Source organism: Notolepis coatsorum (genome assembly GCF_963971535.1).
Source record: "Notolepis coatsorum genome assembly, chromosome: 4".
In the NCBI taxonomy this organism is placed as follows: domain Eukaryota; kingdom Metazoa; phylum Chordata; class Actinopteri; order Aulopiformes; family Paralepididae; genus Notolepis; species Notolepis coatsorum.
Window position 1 is genome coordinate 182,614,334 of NC_140168.1, and position 21,719 is coordinate 182,636,052.

The 21,719-nt window shown below is 50.2% G+C and overlaps 1 protein-coding gene across 1 annotated transcript in view; it reads right to left on the minus strand.

Moving 5' to 3' along the window:
• Positions 1-21,719, minus strand: part of naa38 (N-alpha-acetyltransferase 38, NatC auxiliary subunit) — a 71,789-nt gene that overhangs the window by 4,783 nt on the left and 45,287 nt on the right. Inside the window, exon 2 of the mRNA XM_084313209.1 lies at positions 8,590-8,764. Coding sequence (XP_084169335.1) covers positions 8,590-8,764 — 175 coding nt within the window. The remainder of the gene's footprint in view (positions 1-8,589; positions 8,765-21,719) is intronic.

Here is a 21,719-nt window from a genome sequence, read left to right on the forward strand (position 1 = left end):
TCAGTCAGTTCACAAAGTCATGGGGTCATGGTCGTCATCGATAGTATCGGGGAGCCTTGGCAGTTCTATTAGCCTCGCCACGGGTCGGGTGTAGGTCCGCCCTTGGACGAGCACTTCAGCTGCTCGGACCTTTCCGTCGGCACCGGTGATCACTTTGCTTACGCGGCCAGCCGGCCACATAGCTCGGGGTAGTGACTGGTCGATAATCATGACAACTGTTCCTTCTGTCAAATTGTCTCTCTCTTTTACCCATTTCTGGCGGGTCTGTAGAGACGGTAGGTAGTGGAGTAGGAAGCTGTTCCAAAACTTGTCAGCCAATACTTGACTGTACCTCCACATTCTTCGGCCGTTCGCTTCTTCAGGCCTGTACATTGTCTGGGGTAGCGCGGGGTCCAGCCGCCCCATCAAGAGTGTGTTGGGGGTGACTGGGTCGACATCTGCTACATCACTTGAGACGTAACCGAGGGGCTTTGAGTTCAATACTCCCTCGATCTCCGTGAGGACTGTCATTAGGACTTCTTCCGCCACGGTCTGGGCCCCAAGCACGGCGTACAGGGCTGTCTTTATTGAACGTACTTCTCGTTCCCAGGTTCCACCGAAGTGAGGTGCGTTCGGGGGATTAAACTGGAAGTCAATCTGAGATGGAGCGAGGTGGGTCTTAAGTTCTGGGCCCATAGCTTGGAAGCTCTCTCTCAGCTCTCTTTCTCCGCCTTTGAAGTTTGTCCCGTGATCAGACAACAATATAGACGGTTTGCCTTTCCGCGATGTGAATCTTCGGAAGGCCATAAGGAATGAGTCTGTGCTCATGGTTGGAAGGAGTTCTATATGTATCGCTCGGGTGGTCATGCATTTGAATACAATACCCCACCGCTTCTCGGTTCCTCTTCCTTTCTTTATATACAGCGGGCCGAAACAGTCCATACCGGTGGAGTAAAAAGGCTTGTCGCCGAGTCGGAGGCGACAGGGAGGTAGGTCAGCCATCCGGGGTATACTGGGCTGCGCTCGCCACTTACGACAGTCTAGACAGGTTCGCTGGAAGCGCCGCACTGCTTCTCTCCCTTGCAGTATCCAATAACGACGTCTGATCTCCGCGAAGACTCTCTCTGCCCCTGCGTGGTGCACATCCTCGTCGTATTTCTTTATGATCAGCTCTGTGACCTTGTGTCGGCTGTTCAAGACTATCGGGTACTTGACGTCATCCGGTAAGTCTGGGGCTCTCCGCAGACGACCACCCACTCTGATGAGACTATGGGCGTCGCTCTCGGGTGCTAGGTGGAGCAGTCTGCTGTCTGATGGGACGGGCTTTGCTCCCTGTAGACAGTCTAGCTCATCGGGGAACGAGTCTCTCTGGGCTCGTTGTAGTAGAAGAAGTTCTGCTTCTTCGTAGTCAGCTGCTGAAATGTCAGTAGTGGGCTGAACCTCTGGGTGGTGCCACAGAAATGTCTTTAGCTGCGCACTCTCTAGGGTGAGGCAATCGTCTATGTCGGGGTCTGTGGAGACGAGTGTGTTCAATCCACAGAACACAGATTTCTTGTTTTCGGCCTCCTCTTTACTCGCCTCCCGTGGGGTGGGTGTAGGCCACTCTTCTTCCGGGAGCTTGAGAAACTCTGGTCCGTCACTGTATGGGTTGTGACGGGTGAGGTCATCCAGGGACATTCCCCGGGTGATGACGTCAGCTGGGTTGTGTTTTGTGTCCACATACCTCCAGCTTGCTACTTCTGTTAACTCTTGAATCTCTGTGACTCTGACCCCCACGAAGACCTTGTATCTGCACGAATCAGACCGGATCCATGTGAGTACTGTCGTGGAGTCTGACCACAAGATTGTTCTTTGCACCGGGATGGTGAGTTCACGTTGGATTAACGTGGCGAGGTGCGCTCCTGCTAGGGCTGCGCAGAGCTCTAGACGCGGGATAGATTGTTGCTTTCGTGGGGCTATTCTTGAGCGAGCCAGGATGAAAGCAGTATGTATTTCTCCTCCCTCCTCCCGGGCACGCAAGTAGGCCACCGAGCCGTAGGCTACTTCGGAGGCGTCGCTGAAGACGTGCAGGTCCATCTGGCACGTCTCCGGCCTCACTGTGGGTGGGAAGTAGCTGCGGCGTATGTTAACACCTGGGAGTGAGCTGAGTTCCGTCTCCCACTCTCTCCATGTGGATGCAAGGTGTTCGGGTATGGGATCGTCCCAGCCCTGGTCCTTGTCCCATAACGCTCTTACAATCATCTTTGCCCTGGTGGTGTAAGGTAGAATACATCCCAACGGGTCATATTGTCTGGCGAGTGTTCTGTATACACTCCGTCTGGTGGTCGGTAGTGCAGTCGACCTTCCCTGCTCCTTGGTCAGGGGTGTGTGTTTATAATGGAGCGAGTCTGTTTTGAAGCGCCAGACTAGTCCTAATGTCATTTCTTGGGCTTCTCCTGGGATGGTCGCCATCCAGGTCTCGCTGCTTGCTGCCTTGTCCTCGGGGGAGAGGCTGCGCAATACTTGCGGGTCGCTGCTGGCCCACTGCCTGAGATCAAAGCCGCCTTTGATCAGGGAGGCGCGGAGCTTGAGTAGAAGGGCCTCGGCTTCTTCTGGCGTCGAGACGCTTTGCAGACAGTTGTCCACGTAGAAACTATTTTCTACACTTTTTCGGACCTCTTCATCAGCTGCTGGGTCCTCTGCGACGTGTTTTTGCAGTGCAAACGTAGCACAGCATGGGCTGCATGTGGTTCCGAAAGGGAGGACTTCCCATTGATAGATGGCTGGTTGCTCATCCCCGATCCTCTCTCTCCATCGGAACCGCAGCAGGGGCTTGTCCTCTGGGGAGAGGCTGCGCAATACTGGGGGGTCGCTGCTGGCCCGCTGCCGGAGATCAAAGCCGTCTTTGATCAGGGAGGCGCGGAGCAGCGCACGACGTCGCCAGTCAATTTTCTTTATGTGTCCCGCTGTGATTCGCTTGTTAATCTCAGCGCGGTACACAGTCTCTTGAGCGGGGTCTCTGGCTAGGCGCCGCTCTGTGTTCAATAGATACCGCTCCGTCGCTTCTTTTGGGGCGTGGAAGGTGGGCATACCCTCTTGCCTCAGGAGTGGAGTTGCGTATCTCATCACTCCGTTGACTTTGACTCTCTTTGTCCCTTGCTCGAGGAGTGCTATGGCGTAAATGTCTTCCTTGGAACGAATGTCTTTCTTTTCGTTCTTAAAGGGCATCGTCTCTAGTGTCCATAGCTTCTCGACATGCTGTAGGAGGGTGGTGTCTTCTTCTGTCACTCTGGAGTGGAGGCAGCTAGTGGCTGCTGTTCGGTTAAGAGACTTAGCGAGGGGGCCTTGTAATGTCCATCCTAGGCGGGTCTCGACTGCTGCAGGACAGCCTCTGGGCCCTGTGTGGACCCGGTCTATCGGGACTATGAGGTCTGCATGGTCGGAGCCTATCAGCAGGGTCGGGGTGGCACCGTCTATGAGCGGGATAGGTAGTTGACGCAGGTGCACATATTTATCCATCAGCTTGGCGATGGGGTAGGTGTACTGCGACAGGCCTATTTCTTGGCTGGTGAAAGCATTAGTAATCCTATACCGTCTCTCTGGCTGCCCGCTTGCTGCGATAGTGAAGGAGACATTCTCGCCCTTTATCGTCTTTAGATCTCTTCTTATTGTCCGAATCGTCATCTGGTTTTCGCTCCCCCGCAGCCCCAGCTGGGCCGCAGCGGATGCGAGGAGAAGGGTCTTCTCTGACCCGTCGTCAAGGACGGCGTAAGTGTCCATGACCTTGTCTTGGTAACTCAGTGTTACGCGGACCACCTTTAAGAGCACTCGGGCGCCCCCGCTGCTGGCGGGGTCAATGTACATAACGCTTGCCTTTGTGCTGCTTGAGGGTGCGGGCTTTCTTCTGTTACTGTCGTGTAGGACATCTAGGTGGGCTCCGTCACACCGACTACACCTCTTCTTTAAGAGGCACTCGGCTGCCATGTGACTGCGCGCACATCGGTAACAGCGTCGGTTGGACTTTATCCATTGACCCACTTCGTCGGCGGTCATCTTCTTGAATGTGTCACATTGTGACAACCAGTGTTCTTTCTCGCAGTACGGGCACACCATCTTCCACTTCTCTTTCATCGAGGGGGTACTGTGGTTCTTGCTGCTCGGTACTGGTTCTGATTGGTGCATGACAGTCACCAATCTTCGGCCATCGTTTGCTCTCCTAGGTCCCTCTCTGGAGCTTGGTGTGCTCCGCACGAACGTATCCAATCGCAGGCTGCTGACTTCTCTCGCCAGGAAGTCGGCTAGGTCTAGGAGGGATGGCTCGGGACCGTTAGGATCACGGTGGTCTTTGCCGCCTGAAGCGCTCTTGTCGGGCGGGCGGAAGCTTCTCTAAAATCCTCTCGACATTAGAGTTTGCGTATAGTTCGTGCATACCCTTTTCTCGTTGCGCCCCCAGCATCCCTACCAGGGATTGTACCTTGATAGACAGGTCGTCTAGTGAGCGATTGTCTGTTGCTGGGGGTAGGCGGTCAATATGCCTTATCTCTTGTATTACGTAGTCCCATATGCGTCCATATCTTTGGTCGAGTGCTGCTAGAGCCGCTGTGTATGGGGTAGTAGAGGTGGCATAGGCCAGCGCTATATTGTGCGCTCGGGGCACCTTGAGGTGCTTCAATAGGATAGCATACTTGTGGCGTTCATCAGCTACATCAGCCATCATTGTCTCTAAGCACATCCGTAGCTCCGTGTACTGTGCTCTGTTCTCATGGGTGAAGTCTGGAAACGTCGGTGTGCCAATGTATGATGCCGTAGATGGCTGGCACATCGGTGAGCGTTGGAAGAGAGGCCTCCTAGGTGAGTCTCCTCTTACGCCTCTCGGTGGGCTGGTACCGGCAGGGTACCATGGCCCGCGTATCCAGGTGCTATTCCTCGGGACTGGTCGTGCGTCAATCTCACCCGTGAATTGAGTCGGGGGTCTGTAGCGCAGAGCCGCGGGGGTAGAGCCTGGGCTGTACTGGACCTCCTGGTCCTGTGGAGTACTGTGCTGCTGTCGGGCTTGACTCTCCTCCTCTCCCTCTTCTTCTTCCTCTGTCAGGTCCTCTAGATCCTGTAGTCGTCTATTTAGCCTCTCCGCGGTGTATACCGTTCCTTCCTTGTAGCTGGGTCTCACTGGGACCGGTCGGGGAAGGAGTTCGGAGGGGGGTATAGGCTCTCTCTGGTGGTCGGGCTCAGGGTCGCTTAATCGGTTAGGGGAGGGTGCCCTTGACCCGTGTCTTGGCGAGGCCCTGGAACCCCGTGTGGAGGGAGGGGGTGTCGCCCTGGCGATCAGCTGCTCCATTATCTGCGCTTGTAATCGGTCGCGCTCGGCTTCGCGCTTGGTGAGAGCGATGTCGCGCTCTGCTTCTCTTTGGGCGCCGGCAGCGGCGCGCTGGGCTTCGGCGGCGGCGCGCTGGGCTTCGGCGTGGTCTCTTACCATATTCTCTTCCGTCTGAAGGCGTCTAATCTCTAGACGTATACGATCTTCATCGCTCCGTTGCTGCGCTTGGAGGCGTTCTCTTTCCATGGAAGAATGTTCGCGCTCACTAAGCGTCTGTGCTTGGAGTCGATCGCGCTCTGTTGAGGCTGCTAGGCTGGCGAGGAACGCCTGTGCCAGCATCTTGTCCGCCTCGCTGGGGGAAGACGCTGGTTGAGGTGATCCGCTCCTGGCAGTACTCGTTGGAGATGCCTTCTCCTGCGGGGAGTCCTGGAGCTCTATCTCCTGGGCGCTCTCCTCTTCTTGTACCGGGCAGAGTTCCATCTCTGGAGGGTTGTCTTTCTCCTGGAGCTCTCCGGGGACTACTTCTTCGGTCTTGGCGGGGGGTAAAGTCGTGTCAGTTCCCTCCTGGTCCCTACCGTGAGCTTGGTCAGTTACATTAGAACCCACTAGGGCCTCTGTTGGCGGGGTAGCCTGGTTGATAGGGTCGGACATAATTTTACTTTCTACTTTTTCCGCGTTTACCGTCTGTAGAAGGCTAGGTAGTGTACTGGCAACGTAATCCTCTAAGTACTGAGGTGGCTGCCGTCTACGCTGCGGGCGATCTACTTTAGGAGAACCGTTTTGTGGAGTGTTCATCATAGGCCATTTCAATATTAATACCACTATATTAATATTACACTAGTTATTCTCCGGCTCGAAGGACCAATTGTAACTGAGGGGTACAATTCCCTGACTGTATTGATAAGTATGGTATCATTAAACCACTACCGCTTTATGTACTTTAATTACTGGCCATACAGTACACGATATATGAATATGATGAACACTTCCCACAATGAAATCGGTTCCAGTCAAAGGTATTAATCAAGTATTTAATGGAGCAAAAGGTACATAGGATACTTTACATTATTCTTTGAATGCACTTGTAAGGCAAAGGAGTATGCGTAGGCAAATCAATAACGAATGTCCATTCTCTGGTTACGCAGGAGGTAATTATACAACCTGAATCTTAGGGAATTATATCTATGGTGCACCAGCAATAGCGGAGACACTGGAAGGGGTTCCCACTGGTTGTAAGCCAGCAAGGGGGTAGAAGATCTGTCGGTAGTAGGACGTCTGGTCAACGATGACTAGGGAGACTTCAGGTACAGAAGCCGGTGCAGTAGTCTCTTGATCCACAGACGAATACAGCTTGGTTCTCTTGTAGACTGTAGCTCTACAGTGAAGAAAGCTAGGCGGCCTCAGGCTCTCTGAGCGCCGACTCGACTTGACTCCTCTCGGGGTAAATCCAACACGTGCAGGCGTCTGCGATTATCCGCTCCATAAATCATAGGACCAAAGCAAATATATTCCAGCCGCAAAGGCTATGTAGTCGTCGGGTAGATTAATCCAGTGTACATGTCCATACGGTTCTCGCCTAGGTCTCCTCGGGTGAAGGCGCCATGCGGTCGGCCCAGCCTGGATAAGAACTCTAGTTAATACGAGAAAGCGTTGGAGACGCTGGTCACTATAGAATTCTAACCGCACGATACACTATACACAAATAGACTATTAAAGACTCAATAGAAATATGTCGCACTCGACGGTATAGCGCCAAACTCTGACAATTCAGTTACTAATTCGCACGCGGTCTCGATGCTCTATTCTGAGGCCAAACAGGCCATACTTCACCGCACGTTGTATCGTGGGTGAGGCTTCAACTTATCGGTAACATGCTAAGTGCACGAAGGGTACGGAGGTAAGGGGGTAAGGGTCTTCTACATTCACCTGCGCCGTATTTATACGCACGGTGCACAAATAGTGCCACTCTCATTTCTGTCGCCGTATCCCTGGGCAGGGCCGGGCAAGTACAGACATGTCGTGTCGGTGACTTTGAACTTGGCTCCGGGGGCCGGTCCCTGGTGCCGGTGGACCGCTGTCCAATAGGAGAATGAACTATTATGGGCTGGACTAAAGGGATATTCCGTGTATATGTACAAGGAATATACAAGGGATATCAAATGATATACAAATACTATGCAATATATATCAATAAATAAATATATATATTCGGTTTAATCTGATCCTTCGTAACAGACAGACTAACAGTGACCAGCTTGGACTCAAGATCAACACCGGAAAAACCAAGACCATGAGGTTAAATCTAAAAACACATGATCCAATCACACTGAGGGGAGAGGCCATAGAGGACGTGGAGCACTTCACCTACCTAAGGAGTAACATCAGCAGGGATGGAGGAGCAGACAGGGACATAGAGGCACACATCAGCAAAGCACAGGTAGCATTCAGGATACTCAGGCCAATCTGGTTGTCCAAGCAACTCTCCAACAACACCAAGCTACGGATCTTCAATACCAATGTGTAGACTGTCCTGCTCTACGGCTCTGAGACGTGGAAGACTACTGAGGGCCTCACAAGCAAGATCCAGGTGTTTGTCAACAAATGCCTGTGCCACATCCTCAAGCTGTGGTGGCCCATCAAAACCACAAATGAAGAGCTGTGGAGGATAACCAACCAGGACAGCATAGCTACCACCATCAAAAGGAGAAAGTGGAACTGGATAGGGCATACCCTTAGGAAGGACTCCAACAACATCACTAGACAGGCCTTGGACTACAACCCGCAGGGGAAGAGGAAAGCCGGTAGGCCGAGATACACCTGGAGACGTTCCACACTCCAAGACCTAAAGAACATCGGAGTGAGCTGGAAAGAAGCAAAAGCCCTGGCCCAGAATAGAGTGAGATGGAGAGCTCTGGTGGACGCCCTATGCCCCCCAACGGGGTAAAGAGGATTAAGTCAAGTAAGTCATGCATGAATTAAGTATTGCATATTTAAGATAAGATCAGATATTCCTTTATTGATCCCCGACCCCTTGGGGAAATTCAGGCATCATAGCAGCATGGGGGAGGGGGAGGTACAGGTAGTAAAAACAAGCAGTGTAAACACTATAACAAGTCAATATAATTAACTAACTAAAACTGAAATATACAGTATTCGCAGTATCATAAGGTGCTGTATGGCGTATGCATAAGGTAGTGTTATTGTCCTTTTTAGGTCATCCCCTCCAGAGATACAGCAGATGTCTTGAGACAGCTGGAGGCAATGCTTTAAAATGTGTTGCTTCCGTCTCTGGCTATAGTTAGAAGTTAGAACCTAACCTGTGGATTTGAGGAACTCCTGGGCAGAGCCGAGGATGACATTGCAGTCTCTGTCCGTGCAGAGGAACAGTCCCACCAGCGTCCTTCCATCCGTCATCCGTATCCTCATGTTCTTGTTCAGTAGTCCCTCCAGCTTCTGCCTGGCCTGGGACGGTGACGACAGCTCAGTCTGCTCCTGTGGGTGTGGGCAGAAATGGAAATTACCATTTCATTGTCCCCGAAAGGCAAGGCAAGATTTGGCGACCCGCCTGCCTACCCATAACTGCATTTAGTAAACACAAGAGTTACCGTAATAACAGATATTGCTTTCTAGAAATGCCTATTGTGCTGAAGGGTCTGCAGTTATGTAGAAATCGACCTAAGATGTCCCCCTCTAAGTTCATTAGACCGGTTTGATATGTGGGAGTTCAGTTATTATTTCCACATACTGTTTACTTATACCGTCTGCCTGCTGATATGGCATCTCATGTTGTGTGACAGTGCTGCCATCTACTGGGCCGAGGTGGAAGTGTTTAGTTATCGCGCGTCACTTCCTGTGTCGTTCAGACTTGTTAAGAGAGAGAAATGCCTCCAGCCGGACGGTCACGGACATTTTGACCACTGATGTAAAGTTGCCTATTTCGCGGACATTATTCCACCAGAGAGTGTGAGTTTTGAGTAGTTAGCTAGTTAGATGTTTAGGAAACGTCAGTGATTCGCGGACTACAGCTAACTATCGTATTTCCAGTTATTGTTAGCAGTTAGCAGAAGCTAGTTAGCTAGGAGCTAATGTAGCCCGTTGCACATGCGTTGCTAGCTGCTCTGCACTGGACATATCGGACGATATAGCACAGACCAGAGGACATTTAGCTAGGTTCTGTGCCGAAGGGACTCTGTACAGAGGCACACAACCAGTCATTTGCTAGCTCAGCAGCCGCTAGCACTAGCCTGTTATACAGAGGCGGACCGCGTGTCTTCAGTCTGGCTGTCTGCATGCTCACTACTGAGCGGAGGAGACACTCGGATACCCAACAGCGGTGCATCTGGTCTGCAGGAGCAGACTGGTAGCGCCAATCGGACCGGGCAACGTCTTCCCGCCTTCATCGCCACGCAGCGGTCGACTACTCTTCACCACAGAACCACGGGTTCTCACCACCAAGTTTACTAACTCTCTCTCCACCTCTCTCGTCCGGGAGAGGGAATTGTTCCTCTGCTGCTACAGTAACCGTGGCAACGTTGGCCAGAACACTTTAGTAGAACAATTTGGGCACCCATCTAAATTTAGCTATAGTATTTTAATTAGGAATTGTATAAAGTACTAAGAATATTTGTATGTATGTTTGTTCCCCGTGTTTATATAAAATGGCATTATGATTCATCAGTTTCCTCGCTCTTTCTAGTCTAGGTGACTCCATTTAATTTAGTTTACTCAGTTGTGTAATTTGGTATCATTAGGTGGGCAGTTAAGGCATCCGACCAATCCCCTAAGGTGAAATTCATATACAGTCCTTTAAGCTCCAGCACAATTTGGTCCTTCAAGCCGGATTAACCAGATAGGATGTCCCAAAAGAGCAAGGCAGGTTCAATAGGTAGAACCCCCCCCCCCCCTCCCTGAAGGGAAGTCACATGCTCCTAGAGAGCGTAGGAGACCCTACCGACTAGATAACTGTGTCTAGTTCGGAGAGCAATCAGCATGTGCTAAACACATCAGCTGACCGGACAGTAGGAGACCTTACAACCCAGACGGCAGGCACACCCCAGCCAGTAGAGGGTGCTGCTGCCACACCGCAGTTAGATCAGACTATGAGAGCAGAGTCAGACCAAACTGACACCCCCCAGCTGCCTGAAGAGAAGAAGAGACAAGAGGTGGCAGTCCCGTGTAGTAACGACATAACTACTTTCCCGCCACTGAATACCGCCAACCAAGAGGAGTGACGATCAAGAAGAGGAGCGTGACTCAGCTGAAACCGACTCGCAACCTGGCAAAGGATATCATTCCCCCAGACAGCATGGAGCCACGGGGCAAGCAGGACTTCAATCACTTCCAACCGGGAGAGTTCTTCCTAGACACTCACAGAAATGGTAGGCCCCCCAGCAGATCACGGAGCAGAGGGAGCATTACAGGCTCAGAACTCATGTTCCAATGCATGCAACAACAACGCGAAGATGCACTCGCAAGAGAGGAGCAACGACGCCAAGATGCACTCGCAAGAGAGGAGCACCTACGCCAAGGTGCATTCGCAAGAGAGGAGTGGCTCCACCAAGATGCGCTCGACAGAGAGAGAAGAGCCGTGGAAGCACTGGAGCAGGAGCGCGATAGAGCGGCAGCCCAGGCCTTGGAGCACACCCGGCTCGCTACCGCCCAACTGCAATCGGCCTCTGCCTTCAGGCAAATATCAAGAGCATCCACTAGGAATAACTCACCCCAGGGCCGCCAGCCTGAAAGGGAGGAGCACCCGGCTAGGTATCCCCGACCCCGAAGTGGGGACAAGGCCGACTCCGAAGACCTGGAAGGGCGACTGGCTCGTCTGCAGAAGGAATATATGGCACCAGGAGAGGTGCCACCCCCATCTCGACGTGAGCGGCTATCCGCCACACCCAGAGCAACCTCCAGATCCCATCAACGTTGGCCGGAAACTACACCGGCCCCTAGGTACGACCCGCTCCCACAGCGCCCACCAGGGAGCGCCATCCCATTCTTCAAAGATGATTCTAGAAGCCAGTACCATGACATGAGGATGTGTCTGGAGTTCCTCCTGGGCACCGCCAACCACAGCGAGCAACAGAAGTTCCTCGAGCTGTCTATGCACTGTAGGCTGCCTGCGGCCAAGCTCATATGCATTGCCAACGCATACTCCCCCACTCCCTATACTTCGTCTATCCAGGCCCTGGACGAGCGCTGGGGACGCCCGTGGGACCACATATTGGATGAGATCCACGAGCTGGGAGAAATGGCAGACATAAAGGACGACCAGGCCCTGGACGCATACTCCTTGAAGGTACAGGCTCTGGTGAGCCTGCTGAAGTTTCAAGGAGCCGCCGGCCGCACAGAGCTCTACGCAGGCTCCAACGTAGAACGCTTTGTCAGGAAGCTTCCAGAGGAAAGGGAAGAGAGGTTCTGACGGGAACACGAGCGTCTCCACCCCAAACAGCCACTGTCTACCCTGATGGAGCTCTCAGAGTTCCTGAAGTCGGAGATGAGGCACATCCGCCTCCCCAAGCGGGAAGAGCCGAGAGGCAGTGGACGAGACAAGTCCGACCGAACGGGGCGGCCCGTTAGGGTGCTGACAACCGTACCTGAAACCACATCAAAGGAGCACCAAGGGCCCCCGAAAGGCAAACGAAGCTTCTCCTCCCAGAAGAAAGGAGAGAAGAAAACTCTGCCGCCATGCCAGTGCTGCACCGAGGTCCACTGGCTAGACAACTGTCCTGTGTTCAAGGAGAAGACTACAGAAGAAAAGAAACAGTGGATAGTCGAGAATAAGTGGTGCTGGAAGTGCGCCCGTGAGCACCGAGCAAAGGACTGCACCCTCAAGGGACCCTGCAGACAGAGCGGGTGCGGGAGGACCCACCTCACGGCCCTCCACGACCTCAACAATAGAAAAGACAAGGCTAAGCCTGAAGTTGCGGAAGCCCATGATGAGCCCACTACAGAGATACGCAACTACTAAAGTATTATACAAAGACCCATCGGCCATGATTACAACAGGTATAATCACCTCCGGAATCTTTCCGGTATCACGCTCATCCAGACACAGGGAGCGAAATTAACTTTTTGACTCACCGGCCAGTGGCGGGTAGATGGGAAGAATCTACCCGCCAAGCATATTTCTTACCTGCCAAATTTTTTTTGATTAAAAAAATATATATATATATTTTATATAAATGTTTTTTTTAAATAAAATATATATTATATAATCATACTTGTAGTTGTATTATCTGCGAGACATCGCCACCACGCAATAAGTCAAAATGCTTGCTATCTACAAACAGCTCCACTGTCTGTGTGTATACTTGAGTAGCCTCCAGCTCCAGCAAGGATTCTCCGGCCCTGCAGCTAGACCCTATATTCAGCTAGACCCTACATTCAGCATGCAAGGATTCTCCGGCGATGCAGCTGGACCCTATTGGTATAACGTTACGGTTCTTTTGTCAAATCACATTCAACATGCCCTCAGCTAGAATACGCATTCAATCAATGTTATAAGACATTGATATCAGGAGCTATCTGTAGCTACTGCTAGCCCGGTAGATAACGTTAAGACAATTTAGTTTACTGGGACAGATAGATCTAACGTGAGCTAGCTAACGTGAGCTAGCTAACGAGGGAACGGAGGTATCATGCACTCGAGTCGACTATTGCTGGAGCATTTGTTGATATCAGCAGCTATCAGTAGCTAGCCAGCTAGATACCGTTAGACCAGGGGTCAGCAACCTTTTTGACATGGAGTGCCTGTTTGAAATATAGTTGTAACTAGTGTGCCTCAACAATATTCCATGCATCGTAATTTTCTTTTCTCATAATCAGGTCTTTTTAATGATTTTTTTTACATTATTACATCATTATTGTTATTGTTATTATTAACAATATTATTATGATGGTTGTATCAACCCTAAATCTGAGTTGGGGGGGGGGGGGGGTGCAATGCAGACAAACAGCTGCATACAGTGCGACCATTTCACTCACATTTGCCCATTCATTTTTGGACACATCACACACCATTGGTGTGTGTACTGTACGTGTGCTGTCATAGCTCCACCTACAGGCCTAATGGAGAACACCAGGATGTGAATGGAGGGTGAATGTGAGATATATCGTGTAAATAAGTTTTGATTGATCGCAAGACTACACTGTAAAAAAATATATAATAATAAGTTACCAGAACTTAAAAATATTGAGTTCAGTTACTGTGCATTAAGGTTTTCAGTTTTCAATCCATAATAAGTTAACAGAAAAATAAGTACACAACCACATTATTTCAACCTAATAAAACTATGTTTATTGTCATTGTTTTAAGAACACAAGTTGACTTGGTAATACTCACATTTTGAGTAAAGAAAATTGCTTTTAACATGTGCAATGTTCAATGAAATAGAAAAATAAATAATACAATTTGTTGATTAATCCCACTGGTCACAATGGTGACCGTAATAATGTTTTTGTTATAAGGCTCTGCAAATGTTACTGAATGATGTAGCAATTTCCAGCTAAATTGAAATAATAAACAAATAAAGGGTCTCAATTAAATATGTGGTAGTAAAAAGAACCTGTGGGAGGATTTCAACAAGATAAATGCGACAACAGTGCAAAATATTTCACTATAATATTTATTAAAAAAAAAAAAAAAAAAAAAAAAATTTTTTTTTTTTTTTTTAATGCTGCCCCCTGTGCCTATGCAAATGCCCCCGCGTGCCTATGCAGGCACGCGTGCCTAGGGTTGCCTACCCCTGCGTTAGACAATGCCTCGTCATGTATTAAACTAAAAGTGAATAGTTGACTGGGTCATTGTTTAAACAGTAACGGTAGCTCATGGAGGTCCGCTCTTCTAGACTAGAGCAGACTGCCTCTGTGTTGACACGAGCACTGCGAGCAGAAGCCCTTAGCCAATAGTATCCCGCTGCAGGGCTGGGCGGATATGACTCGTTGCCACGGTTTCTTTCAAAATAAGAGTATCATACGAACCTAATGTTGCTAACTGCCGGAGCCATCGATATTATGACTGGAGATGCGCTTGGGGCGGAAATGAGACCCGCACAGATTTTCAAAATAAGAGTATCGTTATGAACTTGATTGATTACACGCCACACGGCGGGGCAGCCCTCTAAGTGTCAAGCGCCAAAGGTAAAAACTGAGCGCCCCTTGCGGGCGGCAGGCTTTAGTTTCGGTCCCTGTCCAGACAGGGTTGCCCTCTTAGTCCCGGACTATTCGATCTATCATTAGTGTTGTGAAGGGCCAGATTAAACCGAATATATATATTTATTTATATATATATATTTAATTGTATTTGTATATTCTCTAATATTCCTTGATATCCCTTGTATATTCCTTGTACAATATGCATTGAATATCCATTCTAGCCTACTGAACATCCCATAATAGTCTCCATTCTACTATTGGTCGAGACCTTGGTGCCAGGCTGCCATACCCCCCAGACCCAGTTCAAACGTACCGCTCAACATGTACGAACAAGTCCTAGTTCCGCGTAGGAATCTCGCTACCGCACCACTAATGGGACTATTTGTTCATAGTGCGTATATATACTGCGCTACTAAAGTAGGACTTCCTTTTCAGTCCAGTTTCTTACCCTCCAATAGAGTGACAGACGTAAAGCCTCCCCGCGACGCCACGTGTGGGAGTAAGGCCAAGTTCGGCCTACCATCGGTATTGAGACATCGTGTATATTAATATTTGAATAGTCATATTTGGCACTATATCGTCGAGTTGGACGTAGTCTATTAAGCTAATAATAGTCTGTTAATATATAGTGCTTCGTGCGGTGAGAATACTACCGTAGTCAGCACCCCATCGTTTCGGGCAGAAAACTGGCTGCTTATCCAGGATGATCGACCCCATGTGAGATTGCACCCGAGGAGCCCCAGAGCCGACGAGCGAGTGGACCTGTATACCGGATTATTCTACCGACGACAGCCCGCCTTCCCAGGCACGGATTATGCTTTGTATACGTTGATTATTCCATGGATAAAGACCCCCGACACTGCCGTGTGTTGGAACCCCCCCCCCTGGAGAGGACGCAAGGTGAGGAGACGCTCTGCAAGACGAGGTCGCTTCACGTCTCTCCTCCGTGGACCGGAGGACGCCGGCCCACAAAGAGTCCATCTGCTTTCATCTGCGGTCCAAGGATCGCCGGCGCATTGAACGGCACTACAGTGGGTTCACCTGGGATACCCTTGGCCGGATGAGGCAGCCGGACTCTACCCCCCCCCCTTCCTACTCCTGTCGGCTTACAAGCGACCGGATTAACCCCCCCTAGTGTATCCAGTCTATAATCATTAAAGTATCGTTGCTGTTATTCCTTAACTATTCCAGGTCGTATATGTACCACCTGCGCCTTCAGAGATTGGACATTCTCTATTGATATACCGACGAATACTCTTGCCATAAAAGTGCATACTAATTCCCATTCATAAATGTGATTGATTTGATTAAGTGCTTGCTCTACACACCATCGCTGTGTAGAAATAAAGACCTATTTCTAATTCGTACATTTGTGTTGGATCCGTTTCATCTACGTGACAGTGTTCATCATAATATATTTATGCCGAGTACTGGGTGGCCGAATATTAAGTACAAAGGTAGTGGTAGTAAGTATCATATCTAGTAATACAGTCAGGGAATTGTACCCCTCAGTTACAATTGGTCCTTCGAGCCGGAGGGTAATTAGTGTAATATTAATATAGTGTTATTAATATTGAAATGGCCTATGATGAACACTCCACGAAACGATCCTCCTAACCAACGCCCGCAGCGCGAACGACGGCTCCCTCAGTACTTAGAGGCTTACGCTGTCAGTCAACAACCTAGTCTTCTACTAACAGTAAACGCGGTAAAACTAGAAAGTAAAAGTATGTCTAACCCCAACGCCCAGACTACCCCGACCATAGAGGCCCCTACGGGTTCTAATGTAACTGACCAAGTTCACGGTGGGGACCAGTGGGAACCAGACATGACTTCACACCCCGCCAGCACTGAAGAAGTAGTCCCCGATGAGTCCCGGGAGGAATACAGCGCTACCGAGAGAGAACTCGGCACGGAAGAAGACGGGGAGAGCACCGTGGAGATAGAGCTCCAAGGCTCCGCAAGGAGTACCCCGAGGGAAGGCTCCCCTATACAACCGCCTTCTCCCAGCGAGGCAGAGAGGACCCTACAGCAGGCCTTCCTCATCAGCCTGAACGCCGCTGCTGAACGCGACCGACTGCAGATCCAGCAGCGGAGCGAAGAAGAGCATATACGTCTAGAAATAAGACGCATTCAGAGGGAAGAGAATGTGGCCCGAGACCGAGCAGACAGCCAGCGAGCAGCTGCTGGTGCTCTACGGGACGCAGAGCGCGACAGACAGCAAGCGCAACTAATAGAACAGCTGATCAGACGGACAACACCCTCTCCTTCCGCCAGGGGCTCCAGGAACTCGTCTAGACACACCTCCAGGGCGGCATCCCCTAGCCGAGTAAACAACCCTGAACTTGACCAACAGACGAGGTCTATACCCCCCACAGACCACCTCCCCCCACCGGTCCAAGCGAGACCTAGCAACCAGGAAGGAGCAGCATATCCTGTGGAGAGGCTAAACCAGAGACTACAAGCACTGGATGACCTAACTGAAGACGAAGAGGAAGAGGAGGAGAACCACGCCCGACGACAGCACAGTACTCTACCGGACCAGGAGGTCCGGTACAGCCCAGGCTATACTCCCGCGGAGCTGTGCTACAGACCCCCGACTCTATACACGGGTGAGCACGACGCACGACCCGCACCGAGGAACAGTACCTGGACAAGCGGGCCATGGTACACTGCCGGTACCAGCCCATACCAAGGAGCGGGAGGAGACTCGCCTAGGAGGCCTCTCCCCCAACGCTCGCCGATGTATCCACAGTCAGCGTCATACATTGGCACGCCTATGGTACCCGACTTCACCCAAGAGAACCGGGCCCAGTATACAGAACTCTGCATGTGTCTGGAGACCATGTTGGTGGATGTATTGGATGAATGCCATAAATACGGCATCCTACTGAAGCACCTAAAGGTACCCCGCGCACATAATATAGCGCTCGCCTACGCGACTTCCACCGCCCCATACACAGCAGCGCTGGTAGCATTGGACCAGAGGTATGGGCGCATATGGGATTACGTGATCCAGGAGATCCGACACATCGACCGCTTACCCCCAGCAATAGACAATCGAGCACTGGACGACCTGTCCATCAGAGTGCAGTCCCTGGTAGGGATGTTGGGAGCGCAGAGAGAGAAGGGGAGGCATGAACTTTACGCCAACTCAAATGTGGAAAGGATCTTGGAGAAGCTGCCGCCCGCTCGACAGGAGCGTTTTAGGCGGCAGAGAGACCACAGAGACCCGAATGGCCCCGAACCGAACCTCCTCGATCTAGCAGACTTCCTGGCGAGAGAAGTCAGCAGCCTACGGCTAGATACATTCGGACGGAGCACCCCTGGCTCCAGAGAAGGAACCAGACGACTAAATGATGGAAGAAGATCGGTGACTGTGATGCACCAATCGGAGTCAGTACCGAGCAGCAGGAGCCACAGTACCCCCTCCAGAACGGAGAAGTGGAAGATAGTGTGCCCCTACTGTGAGAAAGAACACTGGCTAGCGCAATGTGACTCCTTCCCCAAGCTGAACGCGGAGGAAGCAAGTCAATGGATAAAGTCCAACAAGCGCTGCTTTCGCTGTGCGCGCTCACACATGGCAGCCGAATGCCGCTTAAAGAAAAGGTGCACCAAGTGCGATGGAGCCCATCTGGACATACTTCACGACAGTAACAGATGGCGCCCTTCACCCGCACCATCCAGCAGCAAAGCGAGCGTCATGTACATCGATCCCGCCAGCAGCAGTGGAGCCCGAGTACTCCTAAAAGTAGTGCGTGTGACACTAAGCTACCAGAATAAAGTCCTGGACACTTACGCCGTCCTCGATGACGGGTCAGAGAAGACCCTTCTGCTCGCCTCCGCTGCGGCCCAGCTAGGGCTGCGGGGAAGCGAAACCCAAATGACAATTCGGACAATAAGACGAGATTTGAAGACGATAAAGGGCGAGAATGTCTCATTCTCTATCGCAGCAAGCGGCCAGCCTGAGCGACGGTACCAGATTACAGACGCTTTCACCAGCCAAGAAATAGGACTGTCGCGGTACACATACCCCGTCGCCAAGCTGATGGAGAAATATGCACATCTGCGCAAGTTACCGATCCCGCTCATAGACAATGCTATGCCGACCCTGTTGATAGGCTCCGACCATGCAGACCTCATTGTCCCGATAGACCGGGTTCATACCGGACCCCGAGGCTGTCCTGCAGCAGTCGAGACCCGTTTGGGATGGACTCTCCAAGGCCCGCTCGCCAAATCTCTCAACCGAAGTACAGCCACTAGATGTCTCCACTCCCGAGTCACAGAGGGAGAAACCGCACTCCTGCAACACGTAGAGCGGTTATGGACCTTGGAACAAATGCCCTTTAAGAACGGAAAGAAAGACATTCGCTCTAAAGATGACACTTACGCCATTCACCTCCTCGAGACAGGGACCAAGAGAGTCCCGGTCAACGGCGTGTTGAGATACGCCACGCCACTCCTGCGGCGAGAAGGAATGCCTACTTTCCACGCCAAGACAGACGCCACAGAACGGTACCTGCTGAACACGGAGCGGCGCTTAGCCAAGAACCCCGCCCAAGAGAGTGTATACCGCGCTGAGATTGAGAAGCTCATCACAGCGGGACACGTCACAAAGATGGACATTAAAGAGGCTGACCAGACCACTGAATCGTGGTACGTGCCTCACCACAAGGTCCATCACAACGGTAAAGACCGCATAGTATTTACAGGGTATCTGCAGGTTTAGCCCAGTCAGATTTAAGGCTTTTTAAGACTTTTTAATGCCACTCAGAATTAAATTTAATACCAATTTCACAATAACAAAATGGCAAAAATCATGCAACGACACCAATTAGTTTAAGTTTAGGGACACGTTGGTCCAAAGATGTTTATTAAAAAATAACTTGGAAACTTAAAAATCTTGAACTTAAAGGAGTAACTGGATTGGATGAATTTCAACAAAGGGGTGACCAAACATAAATAGCAAATATAGCTATACAAAATATACCAGGGGCCAAGCAGCAAGTGCAACAGCCACATTTCCGTCAGAACACATACTACCATAGGACTGATACCTGTAAGAACACATGATTATCACCATAGGACTGATACCTGTCGGAACACATAACTATTACCACCCTCCCCAGGGTATCAAAAAAGTCAACCAACAAACTAGATTCTTGTGCCCGATCTCCTCTCTGGTAAACAAGAATACCCTGAAGACTAACAGGAGCACTCATTCAAGGGTACTACGACTATGCTTGCACCTCATGGTACCAAAGCACCTCAAAGGCCCTAAAAACAAGATTACAAACATCACAAAACAAACTGGTCAGACTACTGCTTAACCTCACTCCTAAAACCCACTTTACCCCTGCCCACATTCAAAACCGCTCTTAAAGAGCACCTACGGGAGGCTGCAATTAGAAACTGGGCACCGTAAATGTCCAACGCCCCCCCCCCCCCTAATGTACAGTCTCCTCCCCATCATATGTATATATTTTCTGTTAGGATCTCTGGGTAACAGTACTGTATATTTGCATATGTCACAAATGTAACAGTACAGTTACTATGAATTGAAAATGGGGGACCCTGATGTAAACAAGACGAAAGTCTCTCTGGTCTGCATCCCCTTAACAATTGTGTGTATTGATCTGTTATCTGTTAATAAAGTTTTTCATTTATTCATCCAGTCGTTTTGTTTTTGTGGTTTGGTTGAATGAATGAAAACTTTGTTTAACAGATTGCAGAATGGGTACAATACAGTACGGCTCAATACACACAATTGTTAAGATGATGCAGACCAGAGAAAGACTTTAGTCTTGTTTACATCAGGGTCCCCCATTTTCAATTCATAGTGACATTTATGACACTCAACATACATGACATTTATGGCATAGGGACATACAGGTATATAGTACTGTTACATTTGTGACATATAAGATATGCAAATATACAGTACTGTTACCCATAGATCCTAACATACATATGATGGGAGGATACTGTACATTAGGAGGGGGTGGGTGGGAGGAAAAAATACATAGTGGGTGACTCTCATCGAACATAAACACAAACGTGTCCTTGTTTACATCCGTGAATAGATTATTTTCAAGTTAAGACCTCAGCTTCAAGTGTTGGCGTGGAGCCGCATGTTATCCAGACTTCTGTTGGTGCAGATGTTATAGTCCTACCTGAGATGGCGGGGCCGAAAAGAAATTCGAAATAGTAGTTTGCAGGCGCCGTTTTTGCAAGAGGTACGCTTAGCGCTGCTCAGCATGTGCGACTCGACTGCTCTTTTTTTGTTGTTGCAGCAGGTCTCGTAATGGTCTTTGACTGGGACCAACCATGGCGCAAACAGTGGATTGTCGAGCCAGTTCTCGTTAAATTGGCACTTTCCCATATTAACGAGTGCAAATGCTAAACTAAACGTAACGTTATCGCTTCCGCTTCGCCTTGCTAACGTTAGCTAGACTGGCACTGAAATTGTTCCCGGCCAACATAAGGACCCGTGTTGGTTCCGCCCCATTCCGGTCTGCGTGATGCTACAACGCGGTCAATAAAAACTCCCGACTTTATCTCCCGTTAACCGTACTTCCCCAGATTTCATAATAAAACATGACATGGCATTTTATCTTTCCTTTCTATGGCATTTTTAAGACCTCTGAAAATGGATTTAAGACATTTTAAGACAAACTAAGGCCTTAATTATTGATAAACCAATTTAAGACTTTTTAAGACTTAAGGATCCGCGGACACCCTGTATTTAACTGCAGCTACCAGATCGGATCCCAAAATCTGAATAAAGAGTTACTGCCCGGTCCCACACTCGGCCCCTCCCTACTCGGCGTTCTACTCCGCTTCCGCCAGGAAAAGGTGGCCATCAGCGGGGACATTAAAGGAATGTTCCTGCAGGTGAGATTAGTAGAGGAGGACAAGCCCCTGTTACGGTTCCTATGGAGAGAGAAGCCAGGAGATGAGCACCCAGCCATCTACCAATGGGAAGTCCTCCCCTTCGGAACGACGTGCAGCCCCTGCTGTGCTACATTTGCACTACAGAAACATGTAGCAGAGGACCCAGCAGCGGACGAAGAGGTCCGACACAGCATAAAGAACAGCTTCTACGTAGACAACTGTCTACAAAGCCTTTCAACCCAGGAAGAAGCCGAGGCTCTCCTGATTAAACTCCGCGCCTCATTGATCAAAGGCGGCTTTGATCTCAGGCAGTGGGCCAGCAGCGATCCGCAAGTACTGCGCAGCCTCTCCTCCGAGGACAAGGCAGCCAGCAGCGAGACCTGGATGGCTACAATCCCGG